General features: G+C 46.7%; 1 protein-coding gene across 9 annotated transcripts in view; it reads right to left on the bottom strand.

The window, feature by feature from the left end:
• The window catches only part of ctnnd2b (catenin (cadherin-associated protein), delta 2b), a 120,459-nt gene that overhangs the window by 11,758 nt on the left and 83,668 nt on the right, over positions 1-25,033 (bottom strand). For all 9 annotated transcript variants that reach the window (XM_086171861.1, XM_086171864.1, XM_086171866.1 and 6 more), the window contains 7 exons: positions 23,820-23,952; positions 21,173-21,386; positions 15,178-15,364; positions 11,606-11,723; positions 7,927-8,109; positions 3,463-3,636; positions 2,066-2,216 (listed from right to left, as the gene is read on the bottom strand). In XM_086171861.1, the coding sequence (XP_086027987.1) occupies positions 2,066-2,216; positions 3,463-3,636; positions 7,927-8,109; positions 11,606-11,723; positions 15,178-15,364; positions 21,173-21,386; positions 23,820-23,952 (1,160 nt within the window). The remainder of the gene's footprint in view (positions 1-2,065; positions 2,217-3,462; positions 3,637-7,926; positions 8,110-11,605; positions 11,724-15,177; positions 15,365-21,172; positions 21,387-23,819; positions 23,953-25,033) is intronic.

Raw genomic sequence — 25,033 nt, 5'->3', positions numbered from 1 at the left:
TTTTTTTCATATTTTGTTGAAAATATTAAAGTCAAAGAACTTCTTGCAATTTTTTTCTGAAGATTTCTTGATTGTTTTCCTATAATTTAACCGCGAATCAAAATTAATTTCTTGTCGTTATTTTGCTCTCTTGAGGATCTTCAATTTTGTAGATTTCTGAATATTTCATACATTTTTTCAGAAAATTCATTGATTTTTGCTTCATATTTTTTATGAAATTCTCATCAGGTTTTTCTTCATTTTTTCAGGAATATTTCTTCTGGAGTTCATGATGGTGATTTTCTGATCAGATTCTTGCATATTTTTCTGGCAAAAGTCACAGTTTTTTTTTTTCTCAAATATTGTCAAGCAGAATATTTTGTAGATACATATCTCAATTTTTATTTTATTTTTGAAAAGTAATAACAGCAGGAACCTGAGGATTATTTTTACATCATTCAAATATTTTTCACATTATTTCAAAAGTGCTGGTTGTCAACTTTCCAAATAATTTTGACATATTTTTTCAGAATATTCATTTAACTTTTTTTTTAATAATAAATTTCTTGCTCATGTTTTCTATGAAGTTTTTACTTCATATTTTATGTCTTTTATTTGAGAGTTTTTCTTTTAGGATATTTCTTCCAGATTCCATTTCTTTTTTATAATTTATAAAACAATTACATGACACTGAGATTGTTTTTTTTTTAAACATTCACTAAAGGTTTTTGAATTCCAAAATCTGATGAATCTACAAGCAGTTTTTAAAAATATTTCTTCAGGAGTTTCTTTTTTTTTTACAATTTAAACAAAAAAAAATCACTAATTGTATTTGGGATTCAAAAGTAATTTTTTGCAGATTTTTTTTTAAAATATTCAAGTTTTATTTTTTGAATGCCAACATTTGAGGAATCTTCAAAAGATTTTCAAATCATTTCTTGCCTTTTTTTCAGGAGATAACAATAATAATTATTAATAATTTTACTCTAAATTGTAATGATTTCTTGTTTTTTTGGATGATCTGCGGGGTTTGAATTTTGCAGATTTGGTAGATTTCGTGAAAATATAAAGGCATTTTTTTTTTAAATCTTGAATCTTTTTTGTGTATTTGGGTGATTTTCCATAAAATACTGTCAAATAGTTTAAATATTTTTTTAGATAAATTCTCATTTTATTTATATTTTGGAAAATAGTGGCGGGATCTTGAGGCCTTTTTTGCTCTCTTTTACCAATACACATCTTTTTACAGAATAACCAGAATAATAAAATACACGTTTTACACATATTTCTGAATAGTTAATTTCTTTTATTTTTATTTTTAATGAATTTCTTTCTGTCTTCTTTTCTAGGATATGTGAAGCTTTACTTGAATTTTTGGTGACATTTTTAGAAATATTTCTTCCAGAGTTTCTTTTTTTTACCACAAAAAAAAAAAAATCTTTGCATTTGGGATTGAAAAGTAATTTTTGAAGATTTTTGAAGATTCGTATTTACTCCCCTTGTCCTACGGGTCAAAAATGACCCATAAGACAATCTTTGTACCCGAGTGGTGTACAGCCCACATGGAAACATAAAGAAAAAAGAAGTATCACTTTTTCTAATTATGGGGTCTCTTTAGGAAAAGTCATAAAATTTCAAGTTGGAAAACAATAGGTTAAGGTGACCCACTACCAGCTAAACATGGTAGTGGGTCACTTCTGACCCACAAGGGTTAAAAATGTATGTCATGGAAAAATTTCAAACAATTTTTTTCAAATTCCAAAATTTGCCAAATCTTAAATATTAAAATAATCTCAAAAATTTTCAAAAAAAAAATTTTCATACAATTTTACTATAACTTGAAATGCATTTTCTCTCTCTTTTTTTTTTTTTTTTAGTTGTTTTGCAGATTTTGATTTATTTGCAGATGCTTAAAAATACATTTCGTAAAAGATTTTTCAGGCAATATTTTTACAAAAAAAAAAAATCCTACAGTAGCACAGCTTCAACCACGATGTTCATCATGTTCGACACGGAGAAAACCTTTGCTACGATTATGTGTTAAATCATCAGGTTTCCCTCAAGAAGAAGAAGAAGAAGAACGCACCGATCAGCTCCTTGTTCCTGATGTCCAGCGCCATGTTCCTCAGGGCGGTCGCCACGGCGCACACCACGCGGTCGTTGTCTATCCTCAGCAGCTCCACCAGGATCGGGAGGCCCTTCTCCTTCCGCACCGCCGCCCGGATGTACACCGACCACTGGGGGGGTCAAAGGTCATCACACACATAGACATAGATGTCAGTTTAAGCGCGCTCACGGCAAACGTTCCTGAGAGGATACGATTCTCTTGTCGTCATGGAGACGCTCGTGATGGGATTTTTTTTTTTTTTTTTTTTTTTTTTGGGCGGTGAAATGAGCCGAGCCGAAGCCCGGCGCTCGTTATCCTCTCCTCTCCGCGGCGTCGGCTCGCGGAAAAGGCCATTTGTCAGGATGTGGGACGGCGGCTAAAGGTTACAAAGCACGGAAGGGACGACGCCGAGGTGTAAAGGATGGCGTGTTAAGGAAAATAAAATAAAAACACCCAGCGGCTGCTCGAATCTCCGCGGCGGATATTATTTTTAATCCAATCGGAAGGGCGGGGCGTGGCGGGGACGCTCACCTCCTCTTCGTTTGTTTTGTAATTACAATCATTTGTTTTTAAATATCAGCTTGGCAACTGCTTTACAATTAGCCGCTGCTAACGTTAGCATTAGCTTCATGAAAGTCACTGATATCATCCAGCGGGGGAAATCACAGTGAGGAATGATCAATTTAATTCAAATTTTTAATTTCCTCTTCCCTCAGCCGCAGGGAATCTTCAAATCTTTGTAGTTAACAGTTAAGACAATTTATATTTCATTATATTTCTTATTTTTCCTCCTTCCTACTATTATATATTACTGTTATGTTTTTGTTTGAAACTCTGGCACAACAATTTCCTTCGGAATAAATAAAGTTGTTCTCATCTCATTCTCATTCTCATTTAGCACGATTAGCATTCATAAGCTAACATTAGCATGAGAAGGTTAGAATAAGAATAAGAATTATTCATTAATAATTCGTACCCATTAGCATGGGAAGGTTAGAGTAAGAATAAGAATTATTCTTAAGAATTAAGAATATTAAGAATAAGAATTATTCTTATTCCCATGCTAATGTTAGCTTATGAATGCTAATCGTGCTAAATGAGAATGAGAACAACTTTATTTATCCCGAAGGAAACTGTTGTGGCAGAGTTTCAAGTAAAACATAACAATAACAAATAATAGTAGGAAATTGTATAAACAGTAAAAAAAAAAATAAAAATCAAAAAAACATTTTTTAGCTAATCCAGATATTATCTGTACCAAAGGTTTTTTTCTCAAGCGGCCGCCAAATGACGACCACTAGAAGGCGCTGTTTCTCACATTTTACACCACGTCTCCAGATTCCTTTTCTACCCCCGCCCCGTCACGACGTTGGTACCTTCCAGCTCCCGGCCGCCAGGTTCTGCAGCGCCCCCGCCGCTCCCTCCAGGGTGTCGGGGTTGGAGCACTCGGACAGCAGCGTGAGGTAGGGCTTGACGATGCTGGGGTGCCACAGCATCTGGATGCCTTTCGGGGGCTCCGCCAGGTCCGGGAAGGGACCCACGCCGTCCCACTGCCGGGGGACGGAGACACCACTTTTAAGGAGGGGCGCGGATTTCCCGTTCCAGGCTGATTTCTCGCCGTGATGAGTGGGCGCGTTAAAAGTAAACATTCATTTGGCGAGGGAGGGAGGTCACCGCAAGCTAACCGCCATCCATTTCCTGACGCTCCTCTGGGATTCGCGCGGTCTTTTCACGAAATACGGGAACTTTACCGATCGCTGTGACGCCCGTCAAGAGGTCCGATCTGTTCTGTGATTGTTGAACGCCGACGTTCTCCGAGTGCCGGGGGCTCGCCAAGCGTCCCCTGTGCCCAAAAGAGTTACGGCTTAAAGTACACGCTGTGCTAAAAGCTAAATCGCCTGTGTGGAACATGGTGCGCGACACACACACACACACACACACACTGTCTACATCAGAGGTGTTATTTTTTACCGGGGGCCTAATTTGATGTCCCGGGGGGCCGGACCAGTAAAATCATAGCGCAATTACCTCGAAGTAACAAAGCATACAAGTATCTTATTCGCCTCAAGGAACAAATAAGAAGAGGTCCGTTTTTGGGGGGAAAAATCTGACACTCGATGTCAACTTTTCTCTTTTTTGACAACATCTTGTCGATGAGGAGGTCGGGGCCAAACGGAAAAGCAGGAACATTTCTAATAAAAAAAATAGCCGCAGGGCTGCCACCTGCTAACGTGGGCTGTAACAGCGCACAGCTAGCAAACAATATAGGAACTGCATTTTTATTCTAAAAAGGTAGTTTTCAAATTGTAGATTTATTCCACGGGCTGGTTTGGCCCCCCTGGCGGGCCGATACTGGCCCGCGGGCCGTACGTTTGACACCGATGCTCTACATGCGCCGTTGTGGTGTTTCCTTTAGCCAAACCCTTTCATACAGTGCGTGCTAGCTTTCCTCTCTGGGCCACGAGCAGCTAACCAGCTAAGCTTGCCGGAACGACTCAGCAGTGTCAGATATTTCGACATCCGTCACTCGGAGCGGCTAATCCACCGATCCCCCGCCGGTTCAGACAACCGTCTTGTTTGTAACTCAATAAGAAGGACGGACGTGCAAAGCGGACCTGCAGTCTCTATGGCAACGCGTCCGTCAACTACAGCAACGAGCCGTGACGGCGCCTGAGAGCGTCGTCCTTGGCCCTCCTCGGCTTCGATTACGGGTTCCTCTTCTTCTAGCGGGTTGTGGGGGGAGGCGAGAAGAAGAAGTCACTTCTAATATCCACACGATTGCACCGTTTCATCACCTGACAGCTATCTCCAGCGCTAGCAAAGCTACATTGCTAACTTTAAATAGCCTTGCACTATATTGGAGGAGTCACCAACTGCCACATACTCTGAGAGTTGCCATGGCGACACCGGCCGTCTCATAAAGCTCTGGTTACAAGACCGCTGACGAGCTAACAGCTTCTACGTGACGCAAAAGCTAAACGCTATCCTCTGTGTGCCGCGCCGTACAAGGCCGCAACTGCTGCCTACTCTGACAGAGTTGCCATGGGGACACCTGCCATCCCATAATGCTCAGGTCTGCCATGAGCATCTGCGTCTAGGTAACAGCGAAACTGGGCTAACCTATTGGGCTAGGGGCTAACCTAGTATTGGGCTAACTAGTATTGGGCTAACCTAGCTTAGCAGTTAGCTTTTCCAATAGGAAAAAAAAAGAAACATTAGCGTGTTATCACAGCGGGAATGCCATTTTTGAGTGTGTGTGTGTGTTTTCAGACGCTACACGTCCTGTTCACACCGAACGGTCACATGTGACATGCAGTGTAAACAGCCTCAGCTCCTTAGCAACAGTAACTAAGGGGAGGACTTAATAGACACAGTGAAAACATAAGTGGGTTATTACGCCGGCCGTAAAAATCACAATTTCCTCGCACTTCCTGTGTGTGTGTGTGTGTGTGTGTGTGACGCTGCCGCCCCTCGGACTGGATTATAATCCCTCCTTCGCCGTCTTTGTGCGGATTTCCGGCGTCCGCTCCTCCCCTCGCTCCGCCGAGCATGACGTAATCCGGGATGACATCAGGGTCTGCGATTTTGCCGACACAATGGACCGAACGCCGCCTCTTCCTCGCTTCGCTCCCCTTCCTTTATCCCGCCGCTTCCTCCGTGTCACCTTGACTTCCTCCACTTCGCCGTTGTCGTATCCCGTCTCAATCAACAGATCCTTCACGCCTCCTCTTCCTCTCCTCTAATTACCCCGGCGGCGGGCGGCAGAGATTTGCCCCTCGCCAAGGAGCTCGCCGATCGCTCCTCCGGGGGTAATCAGCTGCAGCTGTGTTGGAGTGGAGACTTTTATAACCCCGTTCCGTGAAAAAAAAATAAAAACATCTTCATCCTGGGGGTTTGGGTTGAGCTAGCTCGGGCTAGGAGGCGTGCAAAAACCAAAAAAAATGCAGTGGAAGCCAACGGATCGCCTTCTTAAAGGAATCAGACAAAGTAAAGGGGGGGGGGTGGTATGCTAGGCTAATTAGCGATTCATCTACCGGATGGCGTCGGGCCCCTCGAACCCCTGGCGTCACGAAAAGAAGAAGAAGAAGAAAAAAGAAGTCCTCCACTTGATCATAATGCTAGGCTGATTGCTAATTAGCATGACAAGAGCGCTGAGCCTCCTCTGGAGCAACATTTTGGTTTCTGCCAACCGTCTTGAATCAAAGAGAGCGACGCTATTGGCGAGGGGGGAGCAGATGGACAAACCCGGAATGGAGAGAACCAGGAAGTTGTTTTTTTTTTTTTGTTTGGGGCGCGCAGGTAGCTGTCAAACCAGGCTTAGCAAGCAGGTGGAGCTTATCTGGCTATGCTAATACCCCCCTATTTTCAGAGAGCTTTGGTGCGTTCCATCCAATGCTAAGGCTCGTGAGAAGGCGCGAAAACAAGAAGAAAAGTACATCGAAGGTTGAGGCTCCTCCACCTGATGCTAAGCTGATTGCTAATTAGCATCACGAGAGCGCTGAGCCTCCTCTGGAGCAACATTTTGGTTTCTGCCAACCCCCTTGAATCTGAGAGAGCGCCGCTATTGGCGAGGGGGGAGCAGATGGACAAACCCGGAATGGAGAGAACCAGGAAGTTGTTGTTTTTTGTTTTTTTTGTTTGGGGTGCGCAGGTAGCCGTCAAACTAGGCTTAGCAAGCAGGGGGAGCTTATCTGGCTATGCTAATATCCCCCTATTTTCAGGGAGCTTTGGTGCGTTCCATCCATCGAAGGTTAACGCTCCTCCACCTGATGCTAAGCTAATTAGCTAATTAGCATGACAAGTGCTGAGCCTCCTCTGGAGCAACAGTTTGGTTTCTGCCAACCGCCGAGCGCCGCTAATGGAGGAGGTGGCGCGGCAAACCTCATCTGGTTATGCTAATACCGCCCCTATTTTCCGCGACCTTTGGCGCATTCCGACAAAGGTTGAGGCTCATCTGATTCGGAACGGGATGGAGTTTTCGGAGGGAAAAAGAAAAAAGGAAGCACCAAACTAGGACGGCGGCGGATGCGCAACTCGTGCTAATGAGTCGTCTCTTCCTGTCGGCGCCGCCTTAAATAATCCATGCCGTGCGGCGTGAGTCGGCGGCTGATGTGGAAAACAACTCGGCCGCCGACCTCATGAATACCAAATGCAAGCGGCGGCGCGCTCATGAATAATAACCCGGCGGATTAACTCGAGCTAGTGTGAACGGCGGGTGATCCTAGCAAACGCCGCTAAACTGGAAGGAAAGTCAACAGGCGGTCGGAGGCGGGTTACGGCCGCAGTTTTGGCCCGTCCGTGGATCTCCTCGAACGAATCTCGACTCTTTGACGATTCGTTGGATTTTGAGAACAGCTCCGGGCAAAGCGGAGAGAAGGGGGAGCTAGCGGGGGGGGGAAGCTAGCGAAAAAAGGGAAGCATGCCGACCGATGAAACGCTCCTTGAACGGCAACACCGGATATTAGCGGAAGAAGCTAACACTAGCTTTCACGGAGCTGGGCTAGCTGTCTGTGCTAGCATCAGCTAATGCTTCGTTCCTCTGAGGAACACAGCGACGGCTCCTTGGCGTTTGAGCCCGCGGAGCTAGCTAAAGCTAAGAAACCCACATCCTCACGAGGGGACCAGAGGTTAATTTATCACGTTATGATAAAAAAAAAAAAACGCTAACGCGGGATCCATGAAAACAGCTACTTCCTGGTTAGCACGTCCCGGTTAGCAATCCCGCAGCTCCTTGCGGCTTCAACATTCCTTCAACTGAGTACCGAGCGCTACAAATTCAAACCATCCCATAATAAGCCTGTTGCCGGGGGCATCTGGGAAGGGAGGTGAAGCTCCCTCACCTGGTCGTGCCCCTTCTTCTTCTTCTTCTTCTTGCCCCAGCAGCCGGAGCTCTCGGCGTCCTTCCCGCCGGCGTCGCACAGCAGGCCGTCCAGCTCCTCCGACCCGCCCTGCTGGGTGTGAGACGTCTCCGCCGCCAGGCGGTACGACAGGTTCCTCAGGATGCACACACAGTTCTCCACCGTCTGACGGCGAGGAGGAGGAGGAAGAAGAAGAAGAAGAAGAAGAGGAGGAGGAGATGAAGGAGGGACAGATGGCAGACGGATAAACAAACGCTAAAAAATCAGGATACACTCTCACGCACACGCAGGGTTCATATATGTTACATCAAAGCAAACACACACACATGGAGTCGGTGGGTGCAAAGGAGTGAAGACGCACACACACACACACACACTCACGCACACACACATGCGCGTATGTGCACGCGAATGCTAATCTCATTGTTGTGAGTGGCTCTGCAGTCAACAGTTGCAGGCTTTGATCTGGAGAGGGATTTCTGAGGATTAAAAACTTCACATCTTCTTGTGAAGAGGCGCTCACACACACACACACACACACACACACTCACACACACACAGAGTGACACACACACGCCGGTAACACGACTACATACGTATTTACCAGAGGCTGGCGTACATACATATACGCACATTCAGACAAGAACGACACACACACACACACACACACACACACACACACACACTTAAAAGGACTTAAAAATATATATCCTTGTATTTGTATAAATAGTAATCCCAGTGTCTCACGCAGACGACGTTTAATATAATTTTTAGATATTTATATTCTTCAGGTAATCTGATGTTTTTGATTGGATAGTAGAGATTATAGATTGATTATAGATAATAATACTTTTTCTGATAATGTATTGATTTTAAGAAAAGGGGTTGCAGTACTTTTTGCAGTATCGTTTGCAAAAATGTGATCTTTAAACTTTCGTTGTAGTACTTTGGAGGTACTCAGTGGTACAAAAAGTACTTCTCAATATCTTTCCAGGGATTTTTTGTACTTTCTACAATACTCACACTATTAGCATCACATTGCTATTTAATTAGCTTTGCTGCTACATAAACTACACGAAATACTCTGTTTATGACGCTATATAAGAGTACTACTGCATTATTGTACTTGGAGTACCTCAAATAAGCCCTGCATGAGAAAATTCTGTAATTTCACAAAATGTTGTCATGCTAAGCGACTACTTTTTCCTCACGCTTTGAACGCTGCCGCATAAAAAAAGATGTGGCTAATTTGGGGATTTTTTTGGAGCTAACAAACTTCACACCGCCAAAACATTTCAGTATGTATTTGCGGTTGTTGCCGGCATGTATTTAATTAAAAATATTTAAAAAAATGTTTTTGTGGTGTTATATAATATCTGGTGTTACAACGTGGAAACCTGCAGCTTATAAACACGATATATATGGACACATATGTTTATTTTGTTATTTTTAGCGGGTGCGGCTTATATTCAGGTGCGCCTTATAGTCCAGAAATGACAGTAAACCTGCAGTACGGTTTATACTTCAAGTACATATTACTGATAGTAACTTCTGCATTACCAACTGTGGGAGTTCAATTGTAATATTTTTGTTTTTTTTTATTTTGCTGATAAAAGTTTGTTTTTTTTATATTTACTTAAAAGTAGAAATGGTGTAATAGCACAAAGTGTATGTGTCTATAAGCCAGCATTGGGGATTCAAAGGTTCATTTCTTCCGCCTCCATCTGCCGCCTTCCAGTTCTTCTAAATGTCCACATTCTTCTGGAACTTCCTGCTCGCGAGTGCAGCCTTGAAATGCACACATATATTTATTTACTTATTTTTAGCCGCTGCGGCTTCTGTTCAGGGGCACCACTTCCTGGTGACGGTGGTTGATGCCGCTCCTCGCCACTTCCTGGTTCCAGAGGTCGACGCCACTTCCTGGTTCCAGGAGTCGTCCTTTTCCCCGCCACTTCCTGGTTCCAGAGGTCGATGCCTCTAGTCGCCACTTCCTGGTTCCAGAGGTCGATGCCACTTCCTGGTTCCAGGGGTCGTCCTTTTCCTCGCCACTTCCTGGTTCCAGAGGTCGTCCTTTTCCTCGCCACTTCCTGGTTCCAGGAGTCGTCCTTTTCCTCGCCACTTCCTGGTTCCAGAAGTCGACGCTACTTCCTGGTTCCAGGGGTCGACGCCACTTCCTGGTTCCAGGGGTCGACCTTTTCCTCGCCACTTCTTGGTTCCAGAGGTCGATGCCTCTCCTCGCAACTTCCTGGTTCCAGAGGTCGACTTTTTCCTCGCCACTTCCTGGTTCCAGGGGTCGACCTTTTCCTCGCCACTTCCTGGTTCCAGGAAAAGTCCTTTTCCTCGCCACTTCCTGGTTCCAGAGGTCGATGCCTCTAGTCGCCACTTCCTGGTTCCAGAGGTCGACGCCACTTCCTGGTTCCAGGGGTCGTCCTTTTCCTCGCCACTTCCTGGTTCCAGAAGTCGACGCTACTTCCTGGTTCCGGGGGTCGACGCCACTTCCTGGTTCCAGGGGTCGACCTTTTCCTCGCCACTTCCTGGTTCCAGAGGTCGACGCCACTTCCTGGTTCCAGGGGTCGTCCTTTTCCTCGCCACTTCCTGGTTCCAGAAGTCGACGCTACTTCCTGGTTCCGGGGGTCGACGCCACTTCCTGGTTCCAGAGGTCGACCTTTTCCTCGCCACTTCCTGGTTCCAGAGGTCGACGCCACTTCCTGGTTCCAGAGGTCGACATCTTTCCTCGCCACTTCCTGTTTCCAGGCTTTGATGCCACTTCTTGGCTCCAGAAGTCCATTTCCTCGCCACTTCCTGGTTCCTCAGACCTCCAAGTCGGGACCCCAGACCGGCCCCGGGCCCCGCCAGCCCTCCATTCACCTCCCTCGTAAAATAACCCCTTTAAATCTCCTCCCGAGAGTCCTTGCGTCTGAATCAGACACACCTCCCAAAAATCACGACAGACCCGGCGACGACACGCAACACACACACACCCAACACACACACACCCAACACACACACACCCAACGCACACACACCCAACGCACATATCACCATTTAAGAGAAATAATCTACATATGTTTAGTTGTTTTATCTTTTCCTTTTGAAGCGCGACCTCCTTCGCTAATCATCCGCAGAGAGCGGCGGCAACGCGGCGAGCAGGGAGGAGGAGGAGGAGGAGGAGGAGGAGGAGGAGGAGGAGGAGGAGGAGGAGGAGGAGGAGGAGGAGGAGGACGCCGAGCTTCAAAGCTCGTCCTTTGCGTTTCCAACGCCGCGACTTTCGGGACGGCGTCTGGAAACCGAAGCGTTGGGATAAAACACAGCTCCGTCCGCTTTATGCAGATTTATGCTAAAAAGTAAAACACAGCCGGTAATCGCCGTAAAAGCACATGTTTACACGCCTGTGGATCTCCTTTCTGGGGAGGTGTAGCGCTTGTACACCTGTACACACACACACACACACACACTGCAAACACACACACACACACACTGCAAACACACACACGCTGTAAACACACAGATTAGTTCAATATTATTTGATATCATAAAGGTTGTTTTCCCCAGGTTTTACTATGATTATTTTGTTTCTGTTTGCCGGATTTACACGGGTTGACGTCTGTGTGTGTGTGTGTGTGTGTGTGTGTGTGTGTGTGTGTGTGTGTGTGGTTTCTACCTTGCTGTCAATCTCGCTGCTCCCCAGAGCGGTCTGGATGACGTAAAGCAGAGCGTCTGTCAGGCCCTCACACTCCCTCATCCTCCTGCGGGCCTCCTCTCCTGCTGAACTCACATTCCTGTTCACACACACACACACACACACACACACACACACACACACACCTCATTAATGCATTAAAACCTGAACAGTTTCACGCACAAATGCAAGAAGTTGCAAAGTAACAGGGTAAACTTTAACGTGACGTCAAGTCTCCGTGTATGTGTGTGTGTGTGTGTGTGTGTGAGACACAGGAGCAGCTAACCTGAACGCGAAGGCCTTTAAATGTCAGACTATTAAAACCGGCGCGAAGACGCCGACGGCCGCCGTGTCGCTCCGACACCGAGCCACCATGAGTCACATTTCTTTTTTTTTTTCTTTTTTTCCCTCCGCATCCTCCATCGACCCGGCCGCTTCGGCGCCGAAACACACGTCGTTTCCTCGCGTCGAGCCGGACGAACGTTCGCTCGTCCCTTTCGGAAACGAGGAAACCTCCACCCTCGTCGGCGAGACGCCGCCGCACGACACGCGGCGAGCGGTCGAAAAACAAAAATGGCCGCCGACTCAAGAACAGACAACAGCTTTGAGTTTCCATCTGGACGCTTTTCCGGAAAACTCAGACGATGTTTACTCCCCAAAAAAAAAAACACACTCTCAGACACACACACACACACACACTCTCAGACACACACTCAGGTTCCCACCGCCTCCCTCCCATTATTGGATTAAGTCCGGTGTTAGTTTGGCGCCATTCAACATGTGAGCGAGTGAGCGGCGGCAGACGGAGGGAGGGATGAAGGGGCCGGTAATGTGATGGACGGAGAAGAAAAAGAGAGCGAGGGAACAAAGTGGGCCGAGCCGACGGGCGGCGGCGAGAGAGAGGGAGAGAAAATGAGAAAAATAATGGAGGGGGAGAGCAGGTGGCCGGCGATATCGCAAACCCGCCATGAAATATTCCATCTTTAATCAGACTCCCAGCATTCCCTAACGAGCCGTGAGAAAGATGAATTAGCCCGCCGAGCTTCGGCAGCTGATCCGCGCAAAGCTATACGCTGCAACGCGCGTGCACACACACACACACACACACACACACACACACACACACACACATCGGCGGACAGCTAAACACCCGTTAGCGGGGAGCCGCGCGCGAGCATTTCACGCAGATGAGCCGGAGCAGCTAAGGGCTCCGTTAGCCGGCGGCGTGTCTGTGTTTGCAGGTGAGACACACACACACACACACACACACACACACACACACACACACACACACACACACACACACACACACACACACACACACACACACACACGTACGTAGAACCAGAGAGACGTGGAAGTGCAGCCGCTCTGACCACTCAACTTTCGCTGCTTCGTTTGGAAAATGTCAAGTGGCAGTCTGGTGTCAGGGGTCATAGGTCACGTGTGTGTGTGTGTGTGTGTGTGTGTGTGTGTTTGTAACTCAGTGGTTTCTATGGCCCTTTCAAAGAAAACAATCCAATAAACTGAATCTTGGTCGCTACGTTAATACTTAAAAGAACAGGGCAGTGTGAAATGAAGGCGGTGTGTGTGTGTGTGTGTGTGTGTGTGTGTGTGTGTGTGTGTTTGTGTGTGTGTGTGCACCTTTGTCGCAGAATGCCACAATGACGAAACAATATTATGATGGATTCCTGGAGATGAAATAGTGGGGAGCATTTAGAGAATAGAATTATAAAAGCTATCAGAGCTGCAGAGCGGCGTTATTGAATTTTAGAAAATGGAGAGCGAAACGGAGGCTGCGCACACACACACACACACACACACACACACGCACGGGATGTTATTATTAGCGTGACTGAAACACACTCGTTCCCGTGCACAGCGGCGTGCACGCACACACACACGCGGCGCAGACGGTGCAGCTGGTCTGACACTTAGGACTAAAAATATGGCTTCATTTTCCTGCTTCCTCCTCGGATTCAGGCCTCGCTGCCGACCTTCAGCCGGCACGTGCACGCCGTGCACGCAAGGAGACGCTAACATATCATTCAATAATCAATAACTTATGTTTTTGTTTGGATTTCCAGAATCATCCTGTTGATTTTCATGTTGGAAATCGTCTCCGCCGTCGTCCGTTTCCCGTCTCTGGAAGAGAGAAAGGAAACGGCGGCGGCGAAGCTAAAAGCTAAATCCACCCGTCGCTAACGCATATCATCCTCACATGCAACTAGCACCTGAAGCTAGCCCCTTTAGCTAGCGCCTGTAGCGATAGCATCTACAGCGGTAGCATCTGTGGCTTGCATATGTTTCTAGCACATGTAGCTTGTATCTGTTTCAAGCAACTGAGGTTATCATATGAAAGTAGTGCCTGTAGCAAACACCCATAGGTAGCCCCGTATAGCTAGCGCGCAAAGCTAGAACTTATAGCTAGAACCTATCGCTCACGCTTGTAGCTTGTACCTCAAGCTACCACCTGTAACTATTGCCTGCATCTGTAACTAGAACCTGTAGCCTTCACATGTAATTAGCACCTGTGGCAAGCCCGCATAACTAGCACCTGTAGCTAGCACATGGACACATAAGTAATGCTTGTAGCAAATAGGTGTTGCATCCCCTTCATCCTGCTCCTGAAGCTGGAATCTACCGCCTGTAATGCTCGCCGTAGCCGACACCTGTAGCTTGCATATGTTTCTGGCACCTGTAGCTAACATCTGTAGGTAGTGCCTGCAGCAAACACATACATATAGCCCCTTCAGCTAGCACCTGAAGCAAGAACCTATAGCTAGTGCCTGTAGCTAGAACTTATAGCTAGAACTGTAGCTATAGCTGGCATAGCTATAGCTTACATGTGTTTCTATAACCCACAAATGTAACTAGCACATACATCTTGTACCTGTATCAAGCACCCTTAGCCGGCAAATGTAAGCAGTGCCAAACACCTGTAGGTAGCCCCTTTAGCTAGCGGGAAGAGGTAATATCAGCAGCGATCACATGTAACTAGCAGCTGTGGCTAGCACATATAATCATTATCTGAAACAAGCGCCTGTAGCTAGCAACTGTTAGTAGTAGCAAACTACTACCTGTGCATGTAGCCAATGTGTACAGGTAGCCCCTTCAGCTAGCGCGTGAAGCTAAAACCTATAGCTAGAGCCGTAGCTATGGCTGGCATCTGTAGCTGACAGGTTTCTATAACGCTCACACGCAGCTAGCACCTGTGGCTAGCACATGAATCTTGTACCTGTATTAAGCGCCCTTAGCTGGAAAATGTAAGCAGTGCCAAACACCTGAAGGTAGCCCCTTTAGCTAGCGCTTATAGCTGATGTCTGTATTAATCACATGTAACTAGCAGCTGCGGCTAGCATATATAATCAATAAATGGAACAAGCGCCTGTAGCTAGCACATGCACCTAGCCCATGTACACAGTGCCAGTAGCACCTAGCTGTAGCTAGCCACTTCAGCTAACCCCTGTAGCATGTAGCATGCTATTCAGTGATCGGTGAATGATGTTTTGCGTCGCTCCCCAGGGTTCCTCCGGCCCGGACGGCGAGCTCACCGCAGGCAGCCCGTGGCGTTGCGGAGGACCTGCGAGGAGTGGAGGTGCAGCTTGCGGTCCTCCTGGGTGTGGGGGGACGTGTCCCACCCAGAGTGGGGGATGATCACCGCGTTGGTCAGCACGGCCAGGGCGTCCTGGATGATCGGCATCTTCAGGGCGTCACATGAAGACAAGTTCCACAGAACACCTGCAGAGGAACACAGGAAGGACAGGAGTCAGGAGACAGGAAGGAAAGGATGCAAGGAGACAGGAAGGAAAGGATGCAAGGAGACAGGAAGGACAGGAGTCAGGAGACAGGAAGGAAAGGATGCAAGGAGACAGGAAGGACAGGAAGGAAGGAGACAGGAAGGAAGGTTGCAAGGAGACAGGAAGGAAAGGATGCAAGGAGACAGGAAGGACAGGAAGGAAGGAGACAGGAAGGAAGGTTGCAAGGAGACAGGAAGGAAGGATGCAAGGAGACAGGAAGGAAGGAAGGAAGGAGACAGGAAGGAAGGTTGCAAGGAGACAGGAAGGAAGGATGCAAGGAGACAGGAAGGAAGGAAGGAAGGAGACAGGAAGGAAGGTTGCAAGGAGACAGGAAGGAAGGATGCAAGGAGACAGGAAGGAAGGAAGGAAGGAGACAGGAAGGAAGGTTGCAAGAAGACAAGAAGGAAGGATGCAAGGAGACAGGAAGGACAGGAAGGAAGGAGACAGGAAGGAAGGATGCAAGGAGACAGGAAGGACAGGATTCAGGTGACAGGAAGGATGCAAGGAGACAGGAAGGAAGGATGCAAGGAGACAGGAAAGATGCAAGGAGACAGGAACGACAGGAAGGAAGGAGACAGGAAGGAAAGGTTGCAAGGAGACAGGAAGGACAGGATTCAGGTGACAGGAAGGATGCAAGGAGACAGGAAGGAAGGATGCAAGGACAGGAGGAAAGGACAAAAAGGAGGCAGGAAGGAAGGAAGAAAATGAGACAGGAAGGAAAGGATGCATTAGATGGGAAGGCAAGGTGTCAGGTAGCAAGGAGGAAGGAAGGAAGGGGACAGGAAGGACAGGATGCAAGGAGACAGGAAGGAAGGAGACAGGAAGGACAGGAGTCAGGTGACAGGAAGTGTGAACGTAAAGATACAGGAAGTAACAACACCACTCCATTCAAAAGACTGACTGATAACTGCACCACCTGGACGCGGCTAGCCCGCCGCGACCTTTGACCCCCGGCTAACCCAAGGCCAAACCTCTGGTGAACAAAACCAGCGGAGAACATCTGAGAACAAGCATATCTGCCAGGCCTCGGCTGGCGGCGAAACACATAAATTGCTTCTTTTCATCACCTCCCCCACACACACACTCACACACACACACACACACACACACACACACCTAAGGATAGATTTTGCCATTACCGCCGCTGTAATTACGGCCATAAAGGGGAAGGACAGATGAGAGCAGATAGGAGCAGGAGCGAACGTCGGAGAGGCGTAAACATGTAATTATATGAAAACACGGCGCAGATTAGAGGCTGACACTCGATGAAGCGAAGGTCAACAAGATTGGTGGCGAGCGCACGCGACTATATGAGTGTGTGTGTGTGTGTGTTATGTGTGTGTGTGTTTGTAATAAGGCATTGTTTCTTAACTACCATGTTGTTCACTCTCGGCTGAACAGCAGCCCAGTAATTAACCTGTTGGTTTTTTGAGAATCCCTGCATGTGTGTGTGTGTGTGTGTGTGTGTGTGTGTGTGAGTGTGTGTCTAGGAATCAGTCCTAATCGCGTCAGCTGTCCGGACGCGCGGCGTCCACGTCGGTGCCGGCATGAGTTTACGGACTCTCTCAATTACCGCCGTCGCCCTCGGTGACGCTAACGAGCGCCGCCGTCGCCGCTGACAAACCCGGCGTCCGATGTCACTTCCTGTTTGCACGTCCAGCAAACACATCGCCTTCTGTCATTCTGGTTATATAAATGTTAAGGAATTTGCATTAAAGTGACCTGAATCCACATAATTGAAAGTCAAAAGGTCAGCTGACATTATTGACAAATTGTTTCTGAGGAATACTGAGGAATGATGTCATGCCCGAAGTGTGACATCATGGCCAACGGATGATGTCATGTCCGACAGATAACTTCATGTTCGGCTCACAATGTCACGTCTGAGGGATGATGTCACTTCCCACAGATGTTGTAATGTCATGTAAGAGGTATGATGTCATGCCCAAAGTATGACATCATGTCCAAGAAATGATGTCATGTCCAAAGTATAACATCATGTGAAAGGAATTATGCCATACCTGAGGTATGACACCATTGCCAACACGTGATGTCATATCCGACAGATAACGTCATGTTCGGCACACAATGTCATGTCTAAGGGATGATGTCACTTCCCACAGATGTTGTCATGTCATACGGATGACAATATGTCTCAGGAGCAACGTCATGCTTGAAGTATGACATCACGTCCAAGAAATGATGTCATGCCCAAAGTATGACATCTTGTCCAAGAAATGATGTCATCTCCGAGGTATTTAACATCTGTGGAATTATGCCATACCTGAAGTATGTCTGAGGAATGATGTCGTGCTTAAGTATGACATCATGGCAAACGCGTGATGTCATATCCGACAGATAACTTCATCCGACAGATAACTTCCGGGGCACAATGTCACGTCTGAGGGATGATGTTACTTCCCACAGATGTTGTCATGTCATAAGGATGATGTCATGTAAGAGGTATGATGTCATGCCCAAAGTATGACCTCATGTGCAAGGAATAATGTCATGCCAGAGGTATGTAAAATCCGTGGAATTATGCCATACCTGAGGTATGTCTGAGGAATGATGTCATGCTTAAGTATGACATCATGGCCAACGTGTGATGTCATATCCGACAGATAACGTCATGTCATGTCTGAAGTGTGATGTCATGCTTAAGTATGACATCATGGCCAAAGTGTGATATCACATCCGACAGATGATGTCATTTCCAATAGATACTGTCACGTCATACGGATGACACCATCATGCCTGAGGTATGATGTCATATCTGGGGTTTTATCCCCAGATATGCCTCACGCATGTTGTCAGGTTTGAGATATGATGTCATACCACAAAGATGACGGCACGTCGGAGGGACGATGTCGTGAAAGTAAAAAAAAAAAACTAAAAACAAACAAAAAAAAAACCCTGATCATCTTATTTTCTCCCGCCGCCTGGAATGGATCGGTCTGAGCCGAGTATGACATCATCTCCCGGAGGTGAGAGGAAGAGGGTTTTTATCTCTCATCTGAAACACGTGTGGGGTGTGTGTGTGTGTGTGTGTGTGTGTGTGCAGTGTGTGTGTGTGTGAGCCAGATGAAGGGGGTTAATTGCCTCAGCCTTACATCATGAGTGGCAGCAGGAGGTGACGGCGGAGGGAAATGAAAACCTAGCGAGCCGCTGTCCGTCTCCCAGGACTTTGTTTTTTTTTTTTTTTTTTTTGGTCTTCACACACCTTCATCCTCCTCCTCTTTCATCCCTCCGTCCCTCCTCACCCTCAGGTTCTGTCCTCCTGGCTCCCATCTTTGTCTGACATCCGCTATTCGACTACGGTCACGACGAAATTAAAGATAAATAAACGAGGGATGAATAAATGAACACCCTGGAATCAGGACGAGCAGCTCAGGATTGATCTTTTTCTTTCCCTCTTTTCTAAACCCATCGGAATCTGGCTTCCCTCATCCTGACCCTGAAGCTTTAACCTGATCTTCTAAACCAGGGGAGGCCAAACCTTTGGCATATTTGGTAAAAATGTGAAAATTTCACGCCATTGTCATACTTTTCATGTTATTACACAAATCCAAAGGTTTTACCACAATCAAATTACCGAATAAAATGAGGAAAAAAAAAAAAAAAAATTGAAACATTATATATTATTCACTATTAAAGGCTCATTATGAACTTCTAAATTCAAAATGTGATATTATTCAGAAGTAGAAAACGTATGAATCCTTGTTTTACTCCTTATTAAAAAGGAGAAATGTAGTGTTTATCATTATTTCAATTTTAAACTCTTATCAAAAATATGAAATACAAAAAAAATGAGCAGCCGGACCCAATTAGATTTTAATATTGATTTTATGACAATAAAAAATTGAAATGGGACTACGGGCGGGATTTGGCCCGCAGGCCGGACGTTGGACATGCGTATCCTAAAGGTTGTTTTTTATCACAACCCCCTTCCATGACCTTATCACGAACCATGATTGTTTTTTGTTACGTTCTTTGAAAACAGCGTCGATGGATTCGTTCACGGAGCTCAAAGTTGGTCACGGTTAAAACGTAAAGCCCACATTTACCCTGACGCTAACCCCGATCCGAACCCCGACCCTGATCCTAACTCTCCGACCGAAGGTCCGAGCAGCTCGGGAGCGGCGGCGTTGGAAAGCCCGCCTGAGATAACATGGGGGTCGGTCCCGTTCCCGTCTCTCCATCTCCTCCGGTTCTTCAGATAAACCAATTTAAGTGTGGAGCGCTAACGCTAACGCTAAACCCCGGGTCCGACTCTGCAGCTTGCTTTTGGTAACCATGGAGACGGGCCTCGGTTGGTTTTCACCGTCCCGCTGAGATCCTGATTCAAAACGCTGGCGGGAGGCGATTCTGAGGGCGAGGAGGATGGGAGTGTGTGTGTGTGTGTGTGTGTGTGTGTGTGTGATAACTACAAGATGGCCTCAGATGGGGACAAAAAGGAGACGTACGGCATTATTTCCTCTGGGTCAGGCCAGCGGCTAGCATTCACGATGGATTCACACACACACACACACACAACACACACACACACACACACACACACACACACACACCTTTCACCTTGGTTTTGACCTGTTGCTGTGAAAATCCACGGGAGGTTTGCGCTTCGGGTCGTAAACAGGAAGTTTGCGCTCATAAACAGGAAGCTGGTTGCTACAGAGCCCACATGGTTCGGCTGAGACATCCCATAATAATGTCGCCAGGCAATAATGTCGCCCCTTTATGGCAGCCAATCAGGAGCTGCAGAACAGTGTCAACCGTCTTGTCGCTGACGCCCGTGTGTGTGTGTGTGTGTGTGTGTGTGTGTGTGTATGGAGTGGGGTTGTCAACATTAGCATCCTCAGGAGGTCCAGGACTTGCTCACGATTGGCTGACAAAAAACTTGTTTTCCTCATCCCGTCTCCTGATTGGACGCTTGATGACAAACCTGGTGTGTGTGTTTGTCTGTGTGTGTGTGTGTGTGTGTGTGTGTGTGTGTGTGTGTGTGTGGATTCTTCTCTGCTCTTGGAGATCGTGGAACCAGATCCATCTGCCAGAACAGGCCGAGTGCATCCACCTGTGGACCTTCAGAGGTCAGAGGTTCCACTCATGTTGTCACGTTCCTACAGAAGTTCAGTTCAAACCAGGTTCCTAGAGAAGATCCAACAAGTTCCTTCAGAAGATCCGCTTTTGCTCCTTCAGATGATCCACTCATGTTCCTACAGAAGATTCACTCTTGCTCCTTCTGAGGTTCCAGTCATGTTCCTTTAGGGGTTCAAACAAGGTTCCGAGAGAGGATCCAAAAAGTTCCTTCAGAAGATCCACTCTTGGTCCTTCAGCAAATTTACTCATGTTCCTGTGGAGGTTCCACTCTTGTTCCTTGAGAGGTTCTACTCATGTTTCTTCAGAAGATCAGCTCATGTTTTTTCAGAAGATCCACTCTTGCTCCTTCAGAGGTTCAAACAAGGTTCCTAGAGAGGATCCAACAAGTTCCTTCAGAAGATCCGTTCATGTTCCTTCAGAAGATCCACTCATGTTCCTTCAGCAAATTTACTCATGTTCCTTTGGAGGTTCCACTCTTGCTCCTTCAGAGGATCCACCCTTGTTCCGTGAGAGGTTCTACTCATGTTTCTTCAGAAGATCCACTCATTGTTTATGAAAACGCGGTTCCTGATCACATCATTCAAAGTTCTACTTGCACACCAGCATCATCATCCATCCCTCCATCCCTCCCAGGTCAGAGCAGGTGTACCTGTGAGCAGCTCCCGTATCTCCACGTCGGTGGTCTTCCTGAGCAGCCTCACCAGCGCCGGGATGCCGCCGCAGTTCTTCAGGGCGATCTTGTTGTCGTCGTTAGCTTTGCCGTACACCAGGTTCCTCAGGGCGCCGCACGCGCTGCGGTGAACGTCCGTCATCCGGTGGTCCAGGAGGTCCACCAGCAGCTGGATGCCGCCCTGCCGCCGGATCTGGGGGGAGGAAGCGGGAAGGGGAAGCAGGAAGTGGAAGCAGGGAGTGGAAGCAGGAAGGGGAAGCAGGAAGTGGAAGCAGGAAGGGGAAGCAGGAAGGGGAAGTGGAAGCAGGAAGTGGAAGCAGGAAGTGGAAGCAGGAAGGGGAAGCAGGAAGTAGAAGCAGGAAGGGGAAGTGGGAAGTGGAACAGGAAGGGGAAGCAGGAAGTGGAACCAGGAAGGGGAAGCAGGAAGTGGAAGCAGGAAGGGGAAGCAGGAAGTGGAAGCAGGAAGGGGAAGCAGGAAGTGGAAGCAGGAAGGGGAAGTGGGAAGTGGAACAGGAAGGGGAAGCAGGAAGTGGAAGCAGGAAGGGGAAGTGGGAAGTGGAAGCAGGAAGGGGAAGCAGGAAGTGGAAGCAGGAAGGGGAAGCAGGAAGTGGAAGCAGGAAAGGGAAGCAGGAGGGGGAAGCAGGAAGGGGAAGCAGGAAGTGAAAGCGGGAAGTGGAAGCAGGAAGGGGAAGCAGGAAGTAGAAGCAGGAAGGGGAAACAGGAAGTGGAAGCAGGAAGGGGAAGCAGGAAGGGGAAGCAGGAAGTGAAAGCGGGAAGTGGAAGCAGGAAGGGGAAGCAGGAAGTAGAAGCAGGAAGGGGAAACAGGAAGTGAAAGCAGGAAGGGGAAGCAGGAGGGGGAAGCTTGCGGATAAGTTTCTTCACGTGACGAAACCATAAACAGGAAGTCAGATTTACAGGAAAAAGGGTTGACCTTTGACCCCTCGGAGCTCAAGTCCCTTCACAGCGACAACAACCCTGACCTTTGACCTACATCCAATCCAATCGCTTTCCTGCCTGTGACCTTTGACCTTTCTTCCTGGAGATCAATAAAAGCGTTGAGTTGCGGCGCCCCCTGGTGGCGATCGATTTTGTTGTTTTTTTTAAACGTCCTTTTAATGAATTCAACGTGTCTAAATATCCGGGAAACGGTTTTATTTTCCTGTGATGAATTAACTAAAACCGTCGATCAATTATTCAATCGGCGGATGAATCGTCTTTGAGTCCCGGCCCGTCAATCACGCCTCCCAGTTATAAAGCTATTCACGTTCGGCGTCAAAGCTAACGCTAACCGCGGTTTAATGGCGCTGTTTAGGGACCTTCGGTGTGTGTGTGTGTGTGTGTGTGTGTGTGTGTGTGTGTGTGTGAATAAAATGAAGCTGACATGCAGGAGCGACGTCTCCCGGACGGTGAACGAGGAGGGTTAAGTGAACGTAATGAGGAGTTAATGTGGCCTGATGTGGAGCTGGTGCCGCCGCCCCCGGGGTGTGTGTGTGTGTGTGTGTGTGTGTGTGTGTGTGTGTGTGTGTGTGTGTGTGTGAAGGGGATCCTTAGGACGTGTCCTGAATGCATGGCCCAGCCTGAATCTCAAACCTCCTCTGATGAAGTTTGTATTTTTAAATGACCTTCAATTTCTTTTGTGTTGATTTGGCTTGTTTCTGATGTTTGTCATTGATGTTTATTTCTTTTTTTATGTTTGCCTTTCTGATGTTTGTTGTTTTGGATTTTTTTTGTTGTTTCTGAGGTTCATTGTTTTATATGTTTGATGGTTGTCTTTTTGATGTTTTCTCTTTCTGATGTTTGTTGTTATTTATGTTTGTTGTGTTTGACGTTTGTTTTTGATTTTTTGATGTTGTTTCTGATGTTCATTGTTTTTATTATGTTTGTTGTGTTTGATGGTTGTCTTTTTTAAGTGTTGTGTTTCTGATGTTTGTTGTTATTTATGTTTGCCTTTCTGATGTTTGTATGTTTGATTTTCATTGGTAGTTTCTGATGTTTTATTGTTTTATTTTTGTCTTTCAGATGTTTGTTGTATTTGATGTTTCACTTTCTGATATTTGTTGTGTTTGATGTTACCTTTTTGATGTTTTTTTGTGTTTGATGTTTACCTTTTTGATGTTTGTTGGTAGTTTTTGATGTTTGTTGTTTTCAATGTTTACTAAAATTGTAATTTTTTATTTTTGATAATTATATGCTGTTTCATTTTATACAACAGAAAAACACTCTGGTATAAACTCTGTTTTGTTGGATCTTGTTGATTTAATTTTAATTGATCCCACTATTATTTATAACCTATATTTTTGAAATGAGTGATTTATTTATTATTCCTTTTTTATGACTTAAATGCTCATCTAAATTCATCGTAAATTCCGGTAATGGAAACAAAACAACGTCTTTGAAAATTATTATTATTATTGTTATCATTGAATCATCTATAAAAATAAAAAATTTTTTTTTTTTTTTCATGAAATAATAAAAACATTGATTTTCTGACCAGACTCCAAACCCTCGCCTCCTTCTGAGGATTTTATTTTCATTTTAATTGGAAGATGCAAGATAATTATCATCTCAAAATATAGATTTTTTGTTTCCATTTTCACCACACACACACACACACACACACACACACCTCAGACTTGATCTTGTTGTCCCCGAAGCAGAGGTGCTGCAGGTAGGCGGCGGCGTTGGACTGAACCGACGGGAACTGATGCTGCAACATCTGGATCACCTCTGGAAGCTCAGGATCCCTCCAGCCAAACTCCCTGGAGGAGGGATGGAGGGATGGAGGGATGGAGGGATGGAGGGATGGAGGGAGAAAGAGGGAGGAGTGAAGGAAGGGAAGAAAAGATGGATGAGGAGGAAGAGAGAGAGAGAAGCTGTGAGTGACAGAATCAAAAAATACATTTACTAGCTTTTAAGATTCTGACGTTTTGACCCGAAACACACACACACACACACACACACTGTCACACACTGGGAAGGGTGGAGGTGAAGTCATGGGGGGGCGCACACACACGTACACACACACACACACACACACACACACACACACGCACATATACACACACACAAGAGGCCCCGCCTTGTCATGATCTTCAACACGCAAAACTGTGGGAAGAAGCCGGACGCCATTTTGGCTCAAAAGTCTCAGCTTGGAACCGAGACGCCTTGAGGCACACGCTTCAAGCTACACACACACACACACACACACACACACACACACACACACACACACACACACACACACACACACACACACACACGAGGCCACGCCTTGTTATGATCTTCGATGCGCAAAGGATTGTGGGAAACCGTGGGAAGACACCGGACGCCATTTTGGCTCAAAAGTCTCAGCTTGGAACCGAGACGCCTCCAGGCACGCTTCAGGCTACACACACACACACACACACACACACACACACACATGCACAGCCTTGTGCGAGCATGTATGTGTTCGAGAAGCAGTTGCAATAATTAATGTGAGAACGATGTGATGCGAGGGGTCGGGGGGGCCGGAGGAGGCGGGGCTTATCAATAAGGAGGATCTGTTGCCGGCGGCAACCAGGGGATCAGGGTTCCCAGGCTCCGCCTCCTTTCCCCGCAAACTTTGTCTTTCACCATCTCTTTTTTCCCTCGCGGGAAAAGACGTGTTGGATTTTCGAAATCGGCGCTCTCTCATGCACGGTCAGCGGCGTGCAACACACACACACTCACACACACACACACACACACACACCTCTGCCTTTTGATGTTTCTTACAGTGGATGCAGCAGCCGCACTGGCGTCTCCAGGGAGACCAGTCTACCTTCATACACACACACACGCGCAGACAACTTAGTATGC

The sequence above is a fragment of the Fistularia commersonii genome, chromosome 25 (assembly GCF_037954325.1).
Source record: "Fistularia commersonii isolate RoL2024-O1a breed Wild chromosome 25, RoL_Fcom_v1.0, whole genome shotgun sequence".
Lineage (NCBI taxonomy): Eukaryota > Metazoa > Chordata > Actinopteri > Syngnathiformes > Fistulariidae > Fistularia > Fistularia commersonii.
This window is presented reverse-complemented; position numbering and strand designations above follow the sequence as displayed.